This window comes from Prunus dulcis, chromosome 1 (genome assembly GCF_902201215.1).
Source record: "Prunus dulcis chromosome 1, ALMONDv2, whole genome shotgun sequence".
Lineage (NCBI taxonomy): Eukaryota > Viridiplantae > Streptophyta > Magnoliopsida > Rosales > Rosaceae > Prunus > Prunus dulcis.
In genome coordinates this window covers 22,159,756-22,183,061 of record NC_047650.1, presented here as the reverse complement: position 1 = coordinate 22,183,061, position 23,306 = coordinate 22,159,756, and the positions used below count along the sequence as shown (strand labels likewise).

Below are 23,306 nucleotides of genomic sequence, written 5' to 3'. Positions count from 1 at the left end.
CAACCTGAGGATCGCAACAAGACACAGTGCCACTGCACTACCCTCACCCACGCGCCGCAGCACGCGCCGTTAGCGATGGGTGTCCAAAGCGATTACACCTTGCCGGAAAAACTTCAAACCACGGCTCCAAACTCCTACCCTAGGTAAAACACCATATTTGGAGCCACTGTTGTTCTTGGACCTACCCCAAAAAGTGGCCGGAAGTGGCCGATCACGGAGGCCGAAAATCGGCCGAAATTTCAAACTTAAAAATCTAATAGCTACACTACGAATCGATCCATTCCTACCCAACAGGCAGCTAGAATAGCTCGAGAGGTTCAAGATCCATACCTGGGTCGACGAAAATGGTGGCCGAAGGAGGGAGATTGGCGGCCGTGAAGTTTCGGTGAGCTCTCGTCGATTTTTCGCATTTTTCGGCCAGCACCGGTCGTGCCGCAGGCGGAGAATGGTCGGGGAAGGAAGGGGAGACGACGGCGGTTTGATCGCCACCGGTCCCGTGGCCGGTGGTGCCCTGTGGCGGCGCCGACACTTCCTAGAAGGCGACAAAACGACACAGCGGCGAGGAGAGGGAGAGGTCGCACGCAAGGAGAGAGAAAGGCTGAGCTGTTTTTATAAATCCAACTTCGAAATATTTACGGTTGTGCCACTGAGACTCTTTTGACCATAACTCTCTCGTTACAACTCTGATTCGGGCCCACTACGTGTCTATGAACTCATTTCACCGTGCTCTACGCAACGGTGTAAGTGGAATTGTCAAATTCCTTCTTGATCAAAAAGTCACCTTTTTCTTAATAAAATATTCCGAAGGCAAAATTGTCTTTTCTCCAAATAAATTACTAATTAAATAAGAATTTTTGTTTTGGATTATTACATTACACCTTAAATTAAAATGATGAGCAAAAATATTTCCATAGATGATATTGTAATATGTAATTCTTGACCCTATTTCTTTGGCTAAAGTTTTGTTTTGGGGGAATTATTTGGCTAAATCCGATACACACACTTTTGTAAGAAAACTTTTCCTCCATCCATTTTTTGCCTTGGAAAATGTGGAGCCTTACCATGAGAAAAATCGGACCAAAACGGGAAATGCCGAATGAGGCCCAAATTGAGGGTCTAAACAAAGAGAGTGGATATTCAAGATCTCGTTTCAGCTCAGAAGTATAAGGTCCAAAATGAGGCCCAACTATCTAAATAAAGAAGGAACAAAACAACAATGTTCAAGAATCCTAAGAGGACAGCATGCATAGTAAAAGGAAAAACAGAAAGGAAAAAAAAAAACCATTCAATGATGTAGCTTGAGGCAAACTCTTCAATGTAAACTGTAACTGTGAACAAAACATGTGTCTCACGACTGGGTGCAGCAAACAAAAAATATTCCTGGAGTAAGAATATCTGGACTCGAGTTTCGTAAAGGTGAAAAAAAATTTTGAATGGCGACAAGAGCCGAAGCCCCTTATCCGAAGATCAGTATCTATATATATTCTCTCCCACTGATATAGGCTAGAAACCAAACTTTATGATTTAAACCCCAACGCAAGCAAGGTAGCAGCTTTTTATCTGTTAACATGCATCAACTATATAAGGACTAGCTCGCTACACCTAAACCCAAACCATTTCTCCTCTTCTACCAATTTCCCCTCTCAGATAAGCTTAGAGCCTTCCCTTTGCAAATGGCCCTTGTACCTCAGAGTAAGTTCACTGCAGCAAGCAGAGGAGACAACCGTGCTCGTGCTCCGGCTCTCAGAGATGGCCGTCGTCAGTTTTCGTCAACATCAGATGACAGTGCTTTGGTGAACCAAATTCTGCTCACTGATAAGTCTCATGACCGTCCCTACGAGGTGTCTTCTCTTGCAGTCAAGAACATTCTCCAAACCATTGAGGCCATTCTGTCTCGTGTCATGAAACCTGACACCCATGGCTCCATTGTGCTGCCGGTACGTTCATGCCTAATTGTAATTTTGTGTCATTTCACTTGATTGCTCTTCAACCTCTGTTGATTAATTATATGTACAAAGAATATGCAGCTTAGCTGGATGACAATTCAGTTTATTTACATGTTGCTCATCTGTTGTATTGTGTTGACCTTGTTTGTGTATTATAATTAGGGAACACCGGTACCGGCAGCTACACACGGGGATGCTTTGGAACATGAGAAGGCCCTCCATGCTAGCCTCAGCACCCTCAGTGAAAGCTTCGATGTTCCAAACCACGTGTTTAATGCAATTTCTTGCGAGGTAAGTGAGATTCATATTGATAGTTTAACACCATAACATAACCCATGTGCATATAAATTTTGTTGATTGATGTATTGGGAGACAGATATTATGCAAGTCGCTGGCTGGGGAAGATGCAAACAAGACAACCATGGATATACTAGACATTGTGCAAAACTATGATTGGGATGAAAAGGTGGTGCTTGCCTTGGGAGCTTTTGCTGTGAAAGATGGTGAATTTTGGCTTGTGGCTCAGGTCTACACCTCCAACCCACTGGCCAAAGCCGTTGGACAGCTTAAGCAATTGCAAGAGATATTGGAACGTGCTGGGACAGTCTTGAAGCCTAAATTTGACGGCTACAACAATCTGGTTAAGGCCGTGCTCAAAGTGACAAAGAGCATTGTTCAATTACAAGAGCTTCAGAATGATCCCCATTTGAACCCCGAAATCAAATCTGCAGCTTCCACCGCTCATATCCCCACTGCTGTTTACTGGACAATTCGGAGTATCGTAGTTGCTGCATCCCAACTTTTGGGGTTCACAAGCTCCGAACCAGAGTAAGTTGTTTTATAATGTGCTATAATCTGGTCCAGAATGAAACTGTTTGTACTGTCTCAACTGACCACGTGGTGTATCAGATACGTAACAGAGGCATGGGAACTATCATCTTTGGCCCATAAACTCGAAAACATATTCAACCACCTCCAGGAGAATCTCAACAAATTACACCAAATCATCCGTGAGTCTTACCCTAAAAACAAAACAGAGCACATGGCTTGTCCTGTATATTTGTTTGTGGCTAACTAGATATCAATGGTATGTGATGCAGAGAAGATCAAAGACGAGGATGCTTTCAATGCAATTGCACGCATTCTAGAATCACCACACATTGACAACAGCAAGCCTCTAAGGGTTTTGTTTTACAAGGATGACCAGCCTGCTCTCTATGACGGCCTCAACAAGAAGAGGGTTTGCTTTAAAATCTATCTCTCTCTTCTCATTTAGAAGCCACCAAGTTTGCAATGTTTGTACCCCAATTCATTTTAAAAAATTGAAACAGGTTGACATTGATGTGCTCAAGAGGAAGGTAGTGATTCTGTTCATCAGTGACCTAGACGTCGTCCATGGGAACGAGTACATGATTGTCCAAAACATGTACATGGAAAAACGGCAGAACCTGGGGAGGCCAGAGAGCCAGTTCGAGATTGTGTGGGTTCCAATCACGGATGAGTGGACTGCAGCCAAGTACCAGCAATTTGAGAACCTCAGAGATAATATGGAATGGTACAGTGTGTTCCACCCTTCGGTGGTGTCTCCGATTGTGGTCCGGTACATCAGGGACCAGAGGAAATGGAACTTTGTGAAGAAGCCTCTGCTAGTTGTCATGGACCCTCAAGGAAAAATAGTGCACCAGAATGCTATTCACATGATGTGTATTTGGGGAAGCCTGGCCTACCCTTTCACAAGCACCAAAGAGAGATTGCTCTGGGACGAAGAGACCTGGAGGATTGAGCTTTTGGCAGATAACTTACATCCTAATTTATTTACTTGGGTACAAATACTCATCAATCATATGCATATCTAAAACTGTTACTTGTAATTTGGTCAGCTAACATGACAAAAAAAATTTGGTATCAATTTCAGATCACAGATAGGAAGTACATTTGCTTGTACGGTGGAGAGGACATAGAGTGGATCAGGAACTTCACAAAGTCTGCAAAAAGTGTGGCTCTTGAAGCAGGGATTGCATTGGAATTGCTTTACGTGGGGAGGAGCAAGCCTAAGGAGAAAGTGGCGAAGCAGATCCTGAACATCATCCAAACTGAGAATCTAAGCCACGCTCTTGAGTGGAACACCACCATTTGGTACTTCTGGGTTCGTCTCGAGAGCATGTGGCAATCCAAAGGACAACTTCTGAGTGAGCAATCAACAACCCATTTCAAGACAGACAATTTGAAAAATGATCCTATAATGCAGGGGATCATATCAATGCTGAGCTTTGGATCGAGCGACCGTGGGTGGGCTGTGATCGGCATTCCCTCAGCTGACATGGCTAAGGCCAATGGAGACCATATGTTGAAAAGCATGAAGGAGTTTACCGACTGGAAGATTAGGGCAGCCGACAGAGGGTTCATTCCGGCGCTGAATGAACACCTAGAAGGAGTGTTCAAACAAGCTCCCCATCACTGCACTAATCTTATTTTGCCTGCAACCGGAATCATGCCAGAGACGGTGGCCTGCGCTGAATGCGGCCGTCTCATGGAGAGGTTTTCCATGTTCCGCTGCTGCACCGATTGAGTGAAATCACGCCCAACCCCTGCCCCATCAGCTGCACCTGCTGCTTCTACTTTGCTACTATTTTGATAATAATTACAGCTTCTAAAAGGTCCCTAGCATAGCATCCATGGTGCTTCAGGGGCTTAGTGTGTGATTCATTACTTGTTACAGTTCCATATTATTATTATAAGTATCAATAAAATTTGATTACCACTTTCATTTGCAAATTAATTTATTAAAAATCCTTGGAGATCTGATGAAGAATTATTGCAAGCAGAGATAAGAAAACAAGAAATGACTAGTGAGCTCAGACATATCCCTTACTAATCAGCTTCTGGTTGTCTAAGACCAGATCATAACTACAGCCAAGGGTTTGTTAATCATCACTGCTCACAAATTTCCAAAATTAACAAAAACCCAAAAATTATTATTTAATTTTAATCCAAGAGAATTAAAATTTGTACCAGGAGACAGGTAGCACAGTGCAAAACGCACGGTGCTGTTTAATACTGGTGTGATTTTTAATCTATGCTTCGGAAACTTGAACATCCCCAACCGATCGAAATTTACAGGGCGTTCACCATAAGAAGCAACGAATTTATTTACAGACGAAAATGTCACGACCCAAATCGGCCCAAAACCATTAACGACACTACAATGCGTAGGCTGTTTTTGATAAATTGGGTTGGGATCGAATTTCAATCTACGCTTCCGTTGACACGTCCCTCTGGATTTGAAAACCAGCCGATGAACGTAACGCCTATCGAAAGCGACTCGAAAGAGACAGAAAAAATAAACCCCTAAATTTGTTCTAGTTCTACTGAAAATAAACTAGGCCGAAATGTTTACATTGAGGAAGAGCGGCGTTAGGGTTGAGGACTGGTTGGGCGGGATTTATAGAAGCGCTTGGCGGATTGGACGCATAAACGTACCCCTCTATGTTAATAATATAACGAGAATGCCATCCATGGAGCTCTTGTGTGTCTGGGCTTCTTCTTTAGTTGTGTAATGTTGCAATGGGCCCAACTAAATTATGGGGATGATTAGGTTGGGCTTAGTTTTGGAGAGATGAACCCAAATTTTAAACTTATATTAGTGGCAGAAGGAACAGAATTGCCTACAAGTTTTGAGAACTTTCAAACATACCCAAAATTTGATCACTGCATCCGTCACTTAAAAGTATCGATAAAAATAAACCTTTGGAACATATCGGGTTAGGCCAATTGATCAAAGGCAATGCGCTTGATCTTTTGCACTCGAGTTCGATTTTCCTCCACACAGATTAGACATTGTTAGATATCGCTCAATCAAAAGAAAAAACAAACAAACAAAAAGAACACTTGGATGGAATTGATTGAAAGATTAAAAGTAAATTAGAGAAGTTAAATTGGTCACTTCTAAAATTTGTCTTATTGGATATGAATAGATTAGTTATAGCCCATAACCTTTTATGGGTATGGATTCATTTTGGTAAGGCCAACCAGAGGTCTTTTTTAAGGTAAAGTTAAGCCCGGCAAGTAAAATGTAAAATGTAAAATGTAAAATGTAAAATGTAAAAAATAAATGATGCCCCCATGCAGGATCGAACTACAGACCTTCAGTTTACAAGACTGACGCTCTACCACTGAGCTATAGGGGCTTGTTGATCCTGTATGCGAACTTTGACCTATTTTAATTTTAATTTGTTTCTTAAAACCTAATTAACTAGCTGGTGGGTGACTTGAAGCTGAAGCTAGGTCATTTAGCATATTGCCCGTTTTATTCAAACACTGTAACACTAAAATTAATTAGGAACTTCTCACTGAGACTCACTCTCTCTCTTTGCATGCATTATTATTAATGACAGTAGTTCTCTATCTAGTCTGTCGATAGGGAGAATGGTTATCCTGTTGGACTGGGGTTTGACTCGGGTCAGGACCAAAACGTATTCTGGGTTGTTGGGTTGAATTGGTCTTTCAGGATAATCTACACGCTTCAAGTAGCTAGATTATCAGAAAAGGGGAAACTGGTGTGATACCAGTCAAACCCCCTTCGATGGCTAAGTTAGAGGATGGTTTGAAGTATAGGGAAATGTGACAGGACCCAACCCAATTTCCACTTTGGAATTCGAGCCAAGTCCAGTGCGTGTCCGACACCTGGCGAATGTCGGGCACAAAGGACCTTTTTACCCTTCTTGCTTCAATTCTTCTTTAAAATTCCCTTAGACTTCTGCCGAAAATTCGGCAGAGGCTCCCCTGTATTTTGACCATTCCCAAAACTTTTCACCTGTTAAACATTCAACTAATCCACACCAACTGCCAGAATGTTTCCAGTAATAAAATCCCAACTCCAATTTTTCAGTTTCAACGAGATATCAGAGCATTTCCTAAAGTTCAAGGTTTAAAGGATTTTCTACAACTCTACCTTATTTGGTGGTGCCGAAGCTATGACTGGCCCGGTGGTGGATCATGCGTACCTCTATGGCCTGGGGGCGAAAAACAGTTTGAAAAATGTGAGTGGACCAAAAATAATGTTCTTCAAAGCAATTCTCATAAACATAATATCCCCCATTGTAAAAAAAAGAAATTTAACTAAATAAAACTGAATACTTACTTTCTACATCACGCATAGTCAATTCAAGGCATTCTATATCAGTCATATTCAAGCTTGAAGGTTTCATACAAAAACCACTGAATTCAAAACTTTCATAAAATTACTGAAATCAAACGCGTATAGAAACTCTGTACTCAGACCTTTCATAGCTGAATAAATATAAAGGGATCTATGTCCGAAAAATCAGAAAAACTGATTTATAATAGCTGAAAATCAACATTTAATAAAGAAACTCAGAATCCTTTGAAAATACCATCAGTATGTACCCCTGTCATTTCCGTCAATTCCCTGGCAGGTCTCGGGCGTCACACAGACTTACCCGAGCCGCAAACTGGCGAAATCAGGGGACTATGATCAGCCTGATCTGCCGGCAGATTCCTCGAGGACACCAAGTCAGCTCGAGTCGCTCTGGCAGGATGCGGGGACCGTAGTCAGCCTGATCCGCAATCCTGGCAGGTCTCGGGGACACAGAGTCAGCCGAGCCGCAATCCCGGCAGGTCTCGGGACACCAAGTCTGCCGAGCCGCAAATCCTGGCACTCACGGTTCGAGCGTCCCCGAAACTCGTGAGGCAAGTCAAGTGCACTGACTGAACTATAATCGGACTGGATGTCCGTAAACATCGGTCCGACTCTGGGTAATCACCATAAAGAAAAACGGGTACGAGGTGGTTTTAAAATAAAGTCCTTTTAAAAAGAAATATCTGAATAATAACTGTAAAACTCAAGTTGTGCTGCGGTCTTAACTGATTCAAAACTCAAACTCTGTTTCTGTAACTGGTAAATAAGCAGCACCGACTTATAGAATTATTACTGTACTGATCATATTCAAAATCGTATTAAAACTTACTCAAAGACTGAATGAAGAATCTTACTCAAATAAACTCATTTATAAAACTCATTTATATAAAATCATTTATAAAATCTATTTTATATAAAAGCACATCAATTCATATAAAAGCACATCATGAAATCTGATTTATGAAAGAAGGTCCACTCACAGATGGTCCGAGCTACTTCGACTCCTCGAAGGTCTCTTTTGCACTTCTGTTGGGCTCCTGGTGCCTGCTTACCCCGAAAGATTAAATTAATAAACTGCTGAATAAAACGAAATTCAACTAAACACCCTACCCCCGGCTCCTAGAAATACAAACACTTATTCCAGTTATTCCTATCCCCGCCTCAGCTTTTTAAATAGTTAGGCCGGCCTCAAGAGACCCAGAACCTCGATAAGCGATGAGTTGCTCGATCGGCCGATCCGGGACCCCGTGGGGCCACGGTCTCCGATGGCCAATCTGAGATTCCCGGAAAGTTTCTCATAGGGCGGGAACCAAGTTCTGCGAAATTGGTCCGAATCGGACGGTCGGATTGGCCAAAATCGCGTTATCGCTTAAAACCCTAACCCTAGCCCCAGGGTTCGCGATTCCGGAGTATCCGGGACTCCGATTCGCGATCCGTCGAATCCTACACGATCCTGAAATCACGCAGACCGACATATCCAAAATTCAGCGCGATCCAACGATCACACGACACTGCACCCACGGACCGCGCAATATGGAAAATCTGTTCGTGGCTCAAACGGACTCCGAATCGAGATCCGCGAAATCCCACGCGCTCGTGACGACACGAGGACCTCAAAACTAGCCAGAGCCGTGCCACCACCCTGACCCACGCGCCGCCACACGCGCGGGGCAGATCGGGTGTCCAAAGCGATTCGGGTGTGCCGAAAAATCGTGGAACCGAGACTCCAAACTCCTACCCTAGGTAAAACACCCCGTTTGGAGTCACTTTTGTTCTTGGACTACCCCCAAAAAGTGACCAGAAATGGTAGTTTCGAAGGGCCGAAGTTTCGGCCAAACTTCAAGTCGAAAAACGAACCCCTTAGAGCTAAAATAGATCAAAGACCATATACCCATCAGCTAGAGCACGAAAAATAGGTCAAAAACCATACCTTACTCGATCGATTTGGTTGAGAAACGAAGGAGAACGAGCTCCCACAAATTTTCAGAAAAACTGTCGGACCCGGCCTGTTTCGTGGCAGTTTCCGGCTACTGCAGTGGCGGATGGAGGCTAAGGAGGGCAGGGCTGATAGAGGGAAGTGAGGTGGTTCGTTTGGGACTGGTATTGCCTGAAACGGTGGTCTGAGTTGGGAGATATCGCTCTCTAAAGTCGGCTGGTCGAGATGGTTCGAGAGAGTGCAGCTGGGTTTATAAAAACTGAACTTCGAAATATTTACGGTTCTGCCACTGAGACTCTTTTGACCATAACTCCTTCGTTACAACTCCGATTCGGGTCTACTACATGTCTACGGACTCGTTTCGCCGTGCTCTATGCAACGGCGTAAGCAGAATTCCCAAATTCTTTCTCGATTAAAAAGTCAAATTTTCCCCCATTAAAATATGCGAGGGCAATTTGGTCATTTCGCTAAAAGATATTTTCCTTACCTTTTTAGATATTTTTTTTCTTTTTGATATTTTGTTTTGGGTTCTTACAAAATGGATACAGAGTTTCTCGGTGAGAATGGTTATTTTCCTTGTCTCAATATAAGTGAAGAGTATTTATAAAGGGAGAAGGGGAGACCATCTCTCCTTAAATCTAGCAAAAGGAGAGATCTTCAACCATTTCCAATGTTGTGATCGGAGAATGGTTATGGGCACTAGTGACTATGCTGATTATCAAGGGCCAAGTAAGACGACACCTGGCTTGAAAGTGAAACGCATTACGTGCTCTCTTTCAGCTATCATACTGGTATTAAGTGCATGAAGTGACTTGATCTGACAGGAATTTGATCGAATCGGTATACTAGTGCTTCACAGTAAACCTGAGGTAGTCAACCTAATCGAATCGGTACATGAATGCCCCAACTTACTTGGTCACACGATGTCCTCTAATAGGCTTGGCTATATATGACCTGTTAACGTAGTCAAACAAGCTAGTGCCTTCTGCAGTGCATTAATTTGACTATAAAAATTGAAAACCAGATCTTAAGTGAATTTGACCCTTCAACAATTATATTGGTCAACTCTGAAACTGAATCAAAAGCGCAGAAAACATTGACTAGAGAGATGTCTTTTGAATGAAACCCAAGCTCACGTTTGGGTTTTGATAAGTATATATTTTATATATATTTTATGCCTCTTTTGTTTATTTATTTATTAATTTTTTGGATTAAATTAGTTGTTTTTAATTGGTTTTGTGAGATTTGTGAAGGAATTGTGAACTATGAGAAAGTGTGCTAAAAAAGGCAAGAAGATGAAGATCAATTAAAAAGAAGCCAAGTCATTCCTTTTGTTGCAAGGAATGTTGTCAAATTTCCTAGTTCAAAATGGTGCAAGTCTTATCAAGTCAAACAAGGAGAAATAAAGAAGACCTTATTTTAGAAGAAATCCTATTTTTATAACAATTGTAATTATTCCTTAGGTAGGATTTCTAGGAGTTTTATAAATAGGGAGTTTAGATCATTGTTGAAAGGATCCATTACCCATCATCCATCCTCCATCATCTACCCTAAAATTCCTACACATTCATACTCATAGCCAAAACACTCAAAGGAGAGAGAGAGAGTTTTAGAGAGACAAAGAAGACAACCTGGAGCTAGACTTGCTATCGTGCAGAGATCAAATCTTCAATTGGTTACTTCTTTCCTATGATATTATTTATCATGGTTTTTATTAAAGTTGTCATGAACTAATTTCTTCTTGCTAGGGCTACGATGTAGCCTAGCCATGAATACTCAATTACTTTAGTCAATGTTAATTCCAAGTATTTTTCCATGTTGAGTATCTATTACCATGCTTAATGCTTTGAATGTTTGGCCAACATTTAATTGTTTTGATGCTAAATTGACGATAGGAATATCCAATTTGGGGTTGCTTCTTGTAATAGATGCCATGAGTTACATGATTAGACAGGGATGTTTGTCATGACTTATGTGGTTGTTTTGTACATTTTTCAAGAAATTTAATGTGTTCTTATTATCTTAATTCCATTACTAGGGATATAGTGGGTTGGTAATAAGAATACTTTTGGTATAACCAAGGATGGAGTATCGAATAAAGTAGGGAAAATCAATTGTCAACATGGAGAATAATTAGGATTAACATGCTAAGAGAATTGGGTAGAATGGGCTATGGTGAAATCGGAAGCTCTAGTGCTCTCATAACTTGAATCTCACTACTTTATTTTTCTACGCTTGTTTTTATTCATTGTTTTAGTTAATTAATCAATCAAATCTCATCATCAATTGTTCAAATAAAGTCTTGGGTTAATCACAATCGGTACTTGGTAAATTAAATCACTATTCATAAGAACGACACTTCACTCATCACTATATTACTTGTGCAAATTGTGCGCTTGCAATAAATATCACAACAGGTTTTCTTCTCATGTCTTTGTTTATGTGTTTTTCTTCTTTGTTTCTATAATTTGATGTCCCCCATATTAAATAATACCAAGGTGGATTGTTGCAGACAGACAGCAGATAGTTTTCACATATGAGAGAGCTTGATTGAAAGAGACCGTGACCTGTTTCCTTTCCTTGCATGCAAGGTTCAAAAAACCAAAAACCAAAACAAAAAAGAATACTATAAGGCTGCTTTTTGTATACTGTTGGGACCTCATGGCTACGCTTATGGATAAGAATTTCAAACAATTAAAAAGAATTTCTTGATTATCCATATTCTATAGTGGAGAGCCTTACCATCGTGTTTTTGGCTTTCATTTTTTTATGTCATTGTCTACGAGAACCATCTGCTTGATATTTTTATTGAAACAGTAATGAAAAAGGGAAAAATGGATGAGGGCGCAAGTTGGCAATTTGATAGTGAGGATTATTAAGTTGGTCCACTCCATTAATCCATCATGCATTTGGGTGAATTTCATAAAATCTTGTCTATTAGATTAATCTGATAGTATAATATGAACCATTAGATTATTGGAGTAGACTAAATTTTATGAATTGCACGATAACTAAATGCAGAGGCTCAAAATCTCATAATTACTATTGATCTACATGATCCAATTCAAAATGCATTGCGTTGTTAATTACTAGGAATTTAAATCAAGCCACATTAGTCGTCGATAATGATTTAAAATGGAGGATTGTCCTCTAGTAACTAATTCTTAATTTAGTTTCAATATAAATTAATTGCTTCAAATTGGTGCTGTTTAAATCGCCCTTCTTTTCAGAGATAATGAGGAGACAGCTCGCATTTACTAATTTTCATTATTCGATAGGACAAAGGAGAAAATGATATACTTTGGGAATTTGTCCAGTACCATTGTATTTAAGAAACCGACATTGATGAACCGCTCTACCAACCACTACCTTAGCATCAAAGGCTGAAACAAAATTATTTTTCTTCATTTATTATTTTATTTATACAAACACTAGTCTAAAAAATTACTCTAATACATAAAAAAGGAGATCCGAACTTGGGTGCAATGAGAGTGACCTCAGCACCCTGAACAACTTGCCTTGCCCGCGTCTACTTTCTGTATATATCCCCTAATTAATTAGTAATGACGTGCAAGTGTACTAATTTCATTTAAATGCGTGGAAACAAATTAAGGCACAATGCATGGACTTGGATTGGCATAGAAATGCACGCCGTATGCTTGTTAATCTGTTTTTATTATGGAATCAAAGTTGTATAATTAAGGGAGCCTTCTTGGAAGTTGGAGGGTGTTATGCAGCAAAGCACATGGAATTCACAAAGTTGTTTTTTGTCTTCATCTGCTGAGGACTTGCTCTCTCTTCTTCTTCCCATTAAATACTGAATATAATATTCTTCTTTCAGTCGATCAAATAAAGTGATGACATCTTCTTCGTTAGATATATTAGGGAAATCACAAAAGTCATCATCTGTTACATCCATACAACAATGAACAACAATACTAGTAGAAGGAAGAGAGAGAGGGAGGAGCTACAGCAATATTTCACATTTCTAAATCTTTAATCAACGTACCAAAACAAGTCTGTATTAAACAAATCAATGATTATATATGGTATCTACATATCTAACAAATCACATCTTCACCAGAAATAATATATAAAATCTAGCAAATCACATCCGGAAAAAAAAAAAAAATCAGATAATGATCTTTGACTGCGGCGGGGCTACTGCCGCAGTAGATTGTATGGTACTTGCTGTACGTAATTCTTTTCTTACATTTTCAACTCACACACTGGATTAATTAATATTCTCACTGTTCCCATTCGAAATCGACACATGCCACACCTTCACCTCTCCGTCTAAGCTCCCGCTGTAAACTGAAACGAAACCGTTTGAACCACCGTCCGCAACCGCCACCAACGACTTCACCGGCCTCACGTGCCCCTTCAAAACCGCCAAACAGCTAAAACTCCCGTCTCCCCCACGCTGCCACATCCTGACCGTCCGATCAGCGGACCCACTCAACAACATGTCCCCGACGTTGATTAAACACAGTATAGCTTTTCCGTGCCCTCTCAGCGCCCCCGTCACCGCCATGTGGTTCGCACTGTCCTCTCTCTGCCACACCAAGATTGAACGGTCACAAGCCCCAGAAAACAGCACCGATCCGTCGTCGTTTAGGGCCAGAGCATTCACCGCTGACTTGTGCTTCTCCAAAGTCGCCACCAGCACGTGTCGTTTTTCTCCAAATGGTTTGGCCCACACCCGGATCCGGCGATCCGCCGACCCAGTGTATACCGTCCCGTCGTTCGAGACCACTACCGCGTTCACGGCGTCCTCGTGCGCCTTAACGGACTCAACGCAGCGGAGATCGGTCTCCCGCCAAATCTTCAAGCTCTTGTCCCAGGAAACGGAGTAAATCAAGCCGTTATTAACGGCGATGCCGGTAACGGCATCAGCGTGTTCGATCCAGAGCCGTTTCTTGTGGCGGCGGATGGTGACGTAGTTCTTGGGGAGGACGAAACGGCGCAGGCGGTCTGTAACAGTTGGGAGGACGGTTAAAAGCTTGTGCCGTTTAGTCGCCGTCGTCAACTGCCAGGCTCTAATTTTAGAATCTTGGTGCGAAGTGAGCACCTTGCCTTCAGAAAAACTAACGGCCTTAACTGAACCGGCATCGCGGGCGCTGAATGACTCGAGATGCGTGCAGGCAGTTCGATCGTAGATGTTGATCTCGTGGCCCGATGCGGCGTACAGAAGGTCGCGGTGCACCGCGAGGCAGGTGATCGGGAGAGAGGGCTGTCGGGGTGTGAGAGTGGTGAAGCAGAGGTGGGAGACGGAGAGGTCGAGGGCGTCAAGAGGGGAGAGCTTCTGGAGGGAGGGGAGAGATGGCAGCGTCTGGAGGGAGAGATTGCTTTGGAGGCTGCTACTGGAGGTGTCGCTAGTACTGGTACTGGGAAAATCGGAGGAGCTGCTGGTATCAGAACCTCCGAGTTTCGGTCGAGACGACGGCGATGGCTCGGTTTTAGAGAAGGGAATGATTGAGTCGTGAGTTGTGGAGCAGATGGCTAGCCATGATTGGACCCTCATGATGATGCCGTTGCCGGCTTTGGAGATAGAGAGACTGTGACACTGACTCGGCCGATAGAAAAGCTGAGTGGAGCATTGTGTGTGGTTTTTATATAGAAAGGAAATTTTGGACTTTGGAGGGTGGTGGTGCCACGTAGAGGTGGGGAATGAGAAAATAGAAACTTGGTACGAAGCTCAGAGGTTCACAAAGGACGAGTTTGCCGATAGGGCTAGTTTGGTAGTTTTAGAGGGGATGAGGAAGTGGGGTCCATCTTGCTTAGCTTTACAGACCGAATTATACGAAATACGACTGGGGACAACAAGGAAGAGGCTGGCTTTGCCGATTGTCATCTTTGGGGGCTTTAAAAGGAGAAAGAATATGCTAAAGCCGTAAAGCGAGATATTGCTAGTCAAAACTGGGTCTGCTCCGCCCAAGTTGGCTTCGGTTATCCAGTTTGTGCGTGAGCTGTCACCATGATCATGCTAATGACGTAAAATTAGAGGAAAATCCTTGAGGAGCCATTCTTCTTGCACATAAATTACAGTCATGTTCTCGCGTTATTTCTCCTGTAATTTGTCTGTAAGAAAAAATGACTCTTTACAGGTAAAGAGTCGAGCAATATTCAAAATAGAAATAAGTAAATTGATATACAATTTAAATGATTTATTATGACATTAATACGAACAACCTCATAGATGCTTCAAGAATTTAGTTAGAGCCTTAATGTAGAGGACATATACATCTACTTCAACTGAGACCGAATAAAGTTTATAATAATATGCAGTAGGTTTCATCAATGTTTGAAACTTTGGGTTGAACGAAAGTCACTATACAAGAAAATACAAAGTCACTATATATACATTATACGGTTGGAGTACTAAGTATGGAAAATTCAAATTATAAATTAGTTTCTTTCTTAATCATGTTTTATCATCTGCTGACTCATTGCTTAGAATATAGTCCACAATTATTAATAGCCCACTTGCAAATGTGATATCGTTTTTGCAAAGGGTTGACCCATTACAGTACAAAATATGAGTCAATTGTAGCAAGAATTAGAGCGCCAAGATCCCTTCTCTATATGCTCAAAACCAAGTGGATGCATCTTCTTGTTTTGCTGAAAGTTTGGTAAATATTAGTACTCAAAATTTTAAATTTTTTTTAAAAAAATGTTTTGTGAATATTCTCCTGCCATATTGTTTCACAATCCATCATATAGTTTTCTTTTTTTTGAAGTACAAGTCATAATCAAAGTTAGAACGGAAGGAAATTTCCCACACAAATACACAAATGACGTTATAGAGGTTTGAAATTTAAGACCTCTTGTTTGCAACTCAATACATTTTTTCACTAACTAAATTCCGTTGATATCATATATGAGAGAGATAAACCCTAGGAGAAGTAGGAGTAGGAGCTGAAGCTATTTATGAGTTTCTTGGCCATGTTTTAGCAAACCAACTTTCTTATCTTATGTTTGGTAACAGATTATAAATAGTCAAAATATTTTTTGTTTGACCATGGGCAGTGTATATGGATCGATTTATAGCAAAGTAGATTCCTTTTATTGTCTTCATCTATAGCTTCTCATGCCAAACTAATAAGATCAACGAATATCTGCTTAATTAGTTCCTTTTTAGCATCTAATTAACTGATTAAACTTGAATTGTCCCCTTGGAGTGTAACAATTAGTGGCAGCAGGTTAATCAAATCATTCTAAGAAATAGCCGTGGCTTTTAGGCTGTGGAGTTAAAAAGTGGCATTAGAGCTTTATGTCAAATCATGTGACGGGCATTACCGAGAAAGTCTTTCCATCTCACATCCTCACAAGACAGGACAAGACAGGACTGTTAGCCGCCGTCTCCACTCTAATTCTTCCAAGTACTAGTGGGCTTTGGTCGGTAAGATTATTGTGGGATGAATTGTAAACCAAGATATTAATTAACTGATCAAATTCCCACTCATATTTGTGATATTTGATTTAACTGTTGCACAGTGCCCGTCCTGAAATTTTCAGGGTCAAGGGTAAAAATAAAAATTAGGCTCTTATATATTTAAATTTAACCCACTTTCATTTTCAATCAAGATCTAATCTGTTTAAATTAATTAAAAATTTAACATTCAAGATAAATAAATTATATCAATTCAGACTTCAATATATAAAAATTCAGAATAAAAGGCTACATGGTATAAAAAACTAAATACTTGCAACAATTTAATAAGTTCTTTTTCATTCAGCAACAAGCAACCAGCAAAACAAAAATTTCTCTGCATGTTCAATAGCCAAAGCAAAACAATATCAATCTACTTGAAATCCCTTTGCATCCTTAACAACCAGTAAAACAAAATGTCCTCGCATCCTCAATAGCCAAAGCAAACAACAGCAGCCTACTTGAAATCTCTTTGCATCCTCAGCAACCAACAAAACAAAAATGTATTTTCATCCTCAATAGCCAAAGCTAGCAGCAACTGACTACTTGAAATCCCTTCGCATGCCCAACAACTAGCAAAACAAAAATGTCTTTGCATCCTCAATAGCCAAAGCAAACAATAGCAGCCCACTTAAAATCTATTTGCATCCTCAGCAACTAGCAAAACATCAACATCACCAAATGCAAGATAAGGTAAAAACAACAAAATCACAACTAAAAAAGTAATATTTAAATGATTTTCTTCTTGCATTTTGAGAAGCAAAATCTTCGATGATGCTTTCAAATTCAAGCTTTTTTAACTTCTCCTTTTCAATAGATAAAATTGCTAGCCTATTTAGCCTTTCTTGTGACATGGTAGACCTCAAGTAAGATTTCGATCATTTTAATTTAGAAAAGCTTCTTTCTACATATGCTACAGTCACAGGTACAATCAATAGTATTCTATAGGCAATCAAAATATTTGGAAAATAGTTCATATCTTTTACAAACTCTACAATTTCAAGTGTTGTGTTTACTGCTGCTGGTAAAAGCAATTGCAGCACCTGTACTCTGAAAACAAATCACTTGCAACAACATCAGAAGACTCACCATTTCTTAAAGTAGTTTCAAGCTTCACACAACAATTTTTCAATTCCTCATCACCCAATGAAGTTAACTTCTTTGAATTAAACAAGAACCAAAAAATACATTCATATGTTTGCATTTGTTCAAATCTACTCCTTAATGAAGAAAAGGCCATATCCACTACACAGATGAAATAATTGACTTTAAATGATTCTTTAACTGATTGTACTAGTGCTGTTTTCGGTTCGGTTACCGCACCGATCTATGACAACCGGTTACCGTTCGACACCTATCGGAATGGCCATTATGACTACCGTGATCGGTTCCTAATTTATTATGATTATATTTCTTTCCTTTTGTACAGATATTATGTAATTAAGATTTTATCTTGTTTCATAGTTTGACCCTACTAGGGTTACATCCTTGTACTATAAATACATTTTTTTGGAGAATGAAATACAACCTGAAAAATATTATACCCATATTTTTTGACTTGGCATCAGAGCCAACTTTTTTGGTGACCTGCTTGTTGTGCCCACCCGTGTTCTATCCCCATATTTTTTTCTCTACCTGTGCCGTGTGTACCATCCTGGGTTTGTGTGTTGTGTTGTAGTGTTCGTGCATCGACTGTGTTTGTGCCATTCCTGTCTTCGTGCATCTGCCGTATTTGTGCCTCTGCTATGTTCCGTTGTATACTCTGCTGTGATCTGTTGAGTTTCTGCCACAATCATGGGTGATAACTCTATTGTTGATGTTGTTGTTGTTGCTGTTGCCTTTACAAATTTGTGTGTTTCTGATTCTATTCCAGGTACTGGCTCAATACTTGGATAATTGACACTGGTGCTTCTGATCAAACTAGTGCTAATGGCTTGCCCTCTCCAATTACTAGTGAGGGCACAATCTTTCTCACTCCTACTCTGTCATTGTCTCGTGTGTTACTATTTCCCAATATCCATTGTAACTTGTTATCTGTTGGTCGATTACTTGATACACTTAATGCTTCTGCTACTTTCTATCCTACGCATTGCTTTTTTCAGGATCTCAAGACTCACGAGACGATTGAGCATGGTAAACGGATAAGGGGGTTATATTATTTGACATTGTCCTCTGCACCAGTTCTTGATCGTGTCGTTAATACTGTTCAAAGTTGTAGTGTCAAAGACAAACAACAAATTTGGTTATGGAATCATCGCTTGGGACACTCGTCATTTGGCTGCCTTAAGTGTCTGTTTCCATCTTTATTCCGCTTTTGTGATGAGTCCTGTTTTAAGTGTGAGACATGTATTTTGGTCCAGAGTCATCGCACTATATTTCCTTTGAGTGACAGTAAAGCTTAAAAACCTTTTGATTTAGTGCATTCTGATGTGTGGGGTCCGGCTCGCGTTACTTCGAAAGGATTTTGTTGGTTCATCATATTTATTGATGATTGTACTCGACTCACTTGGGTTTTCTTGTTGACAAATAAACATGATGTTGCTTCCATCCTTCCAGAGTTCTGTACTATGGTGTTTACTCAGTTTCATGCTCAGGTCAAAGTATTCTGGACTGATAACGGAGGCGAATATGTGAATAACACTTTGACATCTTTCTTCTGTGCTCAAGGTATTATTCACCAAAAGACAACCCTATTTACTCCTCAGTAGAATGGTGTGTCTGAACGCAAGAATAGTCAGTTACTTGAAGTTGCCCGCTCCCTTATGTTGGACATGTCTGTTCCCCATCATCTTTAGGGGCATGCTGTTTTATCTGCTACCCATTTGATTAACCGTGCTCCTAGCTGGGTTCTTGATTTCAAGACTCCACATGATGTGTTTGGTGACCATGTTTCCTCTGTCTTAGTATCCAAGTTGCCCCCAAAAGTTTTTGGGTGTGTTGCCTATGATCATGTTTACTCTCATCAAAGGAGTAAAGTTGATCCTTGTGCTCTGTGATGTGTCTTTATTGGTTACTTTTATACTCATAAGGGTTATAAGTGCTATCATCCACCTACCCAGAAGGTGCATGTTACTTTGGACTTGACTTTCTATGAAGAAGTGTCCTATTATGTCTTTCCCTCCTTGTGAGATCCCACATCGACCAAACGGAGAGGGGGTGATGTGCCTTATATGGCACACCTCGCATCCATCTAGTAGGAGGCCTCTTGGGAGCTCACTGGCTTTGGAGTCGTAGGAACTCCAAAGTTAAGCGAGTTGGAGGCTAGAGCAATCCCAGGATGGGTGACCACCTTGGGAAGTTGCTCTGTGAGCTCCCAGGAACAAATCCGTGAAGGGGGGCGTCGGCCCAGCCCAGAGCGGACAATATCCTGCTAGTGTGGAAATCTGCTTAGGCAGTATGGAAACTTAGAGGAGGCCTTCTGGGCGCTGGTGAGAACGTAGCCAGGCCCAGGAACAAATCCTTGAGGGGGGCGTCGGCCCAGCCCAAAGAGGACAATATCTTGCTTGGTGGAGGTGGGCCAGTCCGCTGCGCCACTCTGACCTTCAGGAGGCCTTTTGGGAGCTCACTGGCTTCGGGTTCGTAGGAACTCCGAAGTTAAGCGAGTTGGAGGCTGGAGCAATCCCAGGATGGGTGACCACCCCGGGAAGTTGCTTCGTGAGCTCCCAGAAACAAAACCGTGCGGGCTGGTGAGAATGTAGCCAGGCCCAAAGCGGACAATATCTTGCTACGGCGGAGCCGGTCCTGGGTGTGACACTCCTCTCCAATTCAAGGGGAGTGAATTAGAGAGTCTTGGATTGGAGAATGATGTGTTTGAAGATACTACTCTCGAGAAGGAAACGACATGTCACACTGAAGCAAGTGACTGGTCGCCCATATCTGAATATGAAACTTGTGGTCTCTATAAAGAAACGACTTCGTCCTTTGGAACTCGACCGGTCGCCCATATCTGGAGATGAAGCAGGTGCTCTCGGTGTCGAAACGACCGGTCACACTGGAGCAAGTGACAAGTCGCCTGTATTTGAAAATAATGACAGTGATTCTTGTATGGATGAGTTCGATGCAATACCCCCCTCTGCCTTGCCAGTGCCTCAATCTACTCGTGATAGTGATTCAAGTGAGGTAATTTCTAATGATCTATCTGTGTCAACTTATCAGTTACCCCCACGAACCACCACTCGTGAGAAACCTAAAGTACAATATTCTCCTGATATACATGCCAAGTCTAAATATCTCATTAGCCATTATGTGTCAACTCATGGTTTGTCTAAGTCATATGCATCATATTTGTGTCAATTATCTAGTGTATGTGTGCCAACTATGTTGCAAGATGCCTTATCTAACCCCAAATGAATGAATGCCATAAATGTTGAAATAGATGTCTTGAATTTGAATAAAACATGAGATTTAGTTCTTTTGCCACGAGGGAAGAAAGCTGTTGGATGCAGATGGGTGTTTACTTTGAAGCATAAAGCTGATGGTTCTATTGACCGTTACAAGGCTAGATTGGTAGCAAAGGGTTATACTCAGACCTATAGAGTGGATTATTTGGAGACCTTTGCTCCAGTGGCAAAGCTCAATACTGTGTGTGTACTATTGTCCCTGGCTGCTAACCGTGACTGGCCCTTATTATAATTCGATGTCAAAAATGCGTTTCTACATGGTGACCTCAAGGAGGAGATTTACATGGATCTCCCTCCTGGTATTCTTGTAACCTCTAAGGAGGGTGTTGTGTGTAAGTTGCGGAAGTCTTTATATGGATTAAAGCAGTCTCCAAGAGCGTGGTTTGGGAGATTTGTAGCATCAATGAAGAAATTTGGGTATGTGCAGAGTACTCAAACCATACTTTGTTTCTAAAGCGTCATAAAGGTAAATTGACAGCTTTAATTATTTATGTTGATGATATGATTGTGACTGGAGATGATCAGGCAGAAATGCATAATCTTCAGAAGTATCTGGTTTCGAGTTTGAGATGAAGCCATTGGGTGATTTGAAGTACTTTCTTGGGATTGAAGTTGCTAGATCTAAACATGGTATCTTTCTGCCTCAAAGAAATTATATTTTGGATTTACTTGCAGAGACTGGAATGTTGGATTGTAAACCAATTGATACCCCTAGTGAACAGAATCATAAGTTGAGGTTGTATCATGATCAAGTCTCTACAGATAAAGAGCATTATCAATGACTTGGGGGAAATTGATTTATTTATCTCATACACGTCCTGATATTGCATATGCAGTGAGTGTAGTGAGTCAGTTTATGCATTCTCCTAGTGAAGATCATATGAGTGCTGTGATGCGTATTTTGAGGTATCTAAAAGTAACTCCTGAAAATGGGTTAATGTTTTGCAAGTATGGTCATACAAATGCGGAAGGGTACACGGATGCTAATTGGGCTGGTTCAGTCACTGATAGACGTTCTACGTCTGGGTATTTCACATTTATTGGTGGTAATCTTGTTACTTGGATGAGTAAAAAGCAAAAAGTGGTGTCTAGATCTAATGCCGAGGTCGAGTACCGTGGGATGGCTCAAGGTGTGTGCGAGTTACTATGGTTGAGAAGATTGTTGAGAGATCTTGGGTTTGGACCCCATAAACCCATGGATTTGTATTTTGAATATAAAGCTGCAATTGCAATTGCACATAACCCTGTGCAACATGATCGTACAAAGCACGTGGAGGTTGATAAACATTTTGTTAAAGAGAAGTTGGATGCTGAAATTATTTATTTTTCATTTATATTATCAGAGTATCAATTGGCAGATGTTCTTACGAAAGCTGTGTCTACTACGGTCTTTCTCAACTCGCTTGACAAGTTGGGCATGCATGACATCTTTGCTCCAACTTGAGGAGGAGTGTTAGCGAGATCCTAGCTTAATTAGGATATTTATTTCATAGTTTATTAGGATTATATTTCTTTCCTTTTGTACAGATATTATGTAATTGTGGGGGTCTTTTTCTTCCGGCAGCTGCAAATGGGCTGGGCTGCCGTAAAGCAGAAATTACTGGAATTGCCCCCTGTGCCTGAGTTCAAGAATTAAGCCCCAAAAGCACTTCGAAAGGGCAGTAAAGCCTTAGGAAGTGTTCTGGTTATCTTCACCAACGAAAATGATGGCTGCTTATAGGTAATTTATGCTTGCTTACAGATAAAGTTTTAGCTTAGCATGAGGAGATTGTGGCATGGGAGCAAGGTCAGCATGAGTTGAGCACCAAAGAGGAGAATAAGGCTTCCTAGGGAGAAATGGGAGTGTTTAAGATGAGGGAGACAAGGTTTGCAGGATGATCTTGGCTAAAAGGGGCTAAAGGAAGGGCATTACTTCTTCCGGCAGCTTGACTGACTCTGAAAATAGTCTGTTAACAGAGAAGAACGAAGAAGAAGAGTGAATAGGGCTACTGGATTTTGCTAGTAAGAGAGGGAGCTTGCTCTCTCAGCCTGGGTTGGTTTTTGCTAGGTGGAGGGGACCTTCTTTTATAGCTGCGGGAAACCCCCATTCCCCAAGAAACCCTAATGGTTTCTTCCCCAACTTAGCAAGGTTTCCTTCCCCTTTTCCTTTCTTATCTTGACTTCTTCCTATTTTGGTAAGACTTCCCAGATCTATTTGCACAAAATTAGGAATTTTGGAGCTCAAGGCCCCTTTTCCGCAGCTGTCTCAGTGGATAACTTCTACTTTCAGCCATCTTTTTTTCCTTGTTTTCTTCATTTTTCCAAAGCTAGGTCTGATAGGAAGGAGTTGGGGTGTGTATGTTGGTTTGAAGAGAGTCTCTCTTCCTGGCAGCTTGCATGTTAACATCCCTTGGTTTCTCTGATGTTTTGTTTTTGGAACTTGATCCATTCCCAT

The 23,306-nt window shown here is 41.1% G+C and overlaps 2 protein-coding genes and 2 non-coding genes across 4 annotated transcripts; 1 reads left to right on the top strand and 3 right to left on the bottom strand.

The window, feature by feature from the left end:
- The first annotated feature begins 1,628 nt into the window (after positions 1–1,628).
- On the top strand, positions 1,629–4,721 carry LOC117615497 (protein SIEVE ELEMENT OCCLUSION A-like). The gene is made up of 7 exons (XM_034344590.1): positions 1,629–1,937; positions 2,109–2,237; positions 2,323–2,774; positions 2,856–2,956; positions 3,047–3,186; positions 3,278–3,769; positions 3,862–4,721. Exons 1-7 carry the CDS (start codon positions 1,674–1,676, stop codon positions 4,513–4,515), a joined length of 2,232 nt encoding a protein of 743 aa, XP_034200481.1. The 5' UTR covers positions 1,629–1,673; the 3' UTR covers positions 4,516–4,721.
- Positions 4,722–4,950: 229 nt separating this feature from the next.
- Positions 4,951–5,088, bottom strand: LOC117616918. Its single transcript, XR_004584260.1, has one exon. It is a non-coding gene; the product is annotated as a small nucleolar RNA snoR137 (small nucleolar RNA).
- Positions 5,089–6,061: 973 nt separating this feature from the next.
- Positions 6,062–6,133, bottom strand: TRNAT-UGU. The gene has a single exon. It is a non-coding gene; the product is annotated as a tRNA-Thr (tRNA).
- A 6,879-nt stretch (positions 6,134–13,012) lies between these two features.
- LOC117614139 (protein JINGUBANG) lies at positions 13,013–14,781 on the bottom strand. Its single transcript, XM_034342837.1, has one exon. It carries the CDS (start codon positions 14,562–14,564, stop codon positions 13,275–13,277), a length of 1,290 nt encoding a protein of 429 aa, XP_034198728.1. The 5' UTR covers positions 14,565–14,781; the 3' UTR covers positions 13,013–13,274.
- Positions 14,782–23,306: the final 8,525 nt, after the last annotated feature.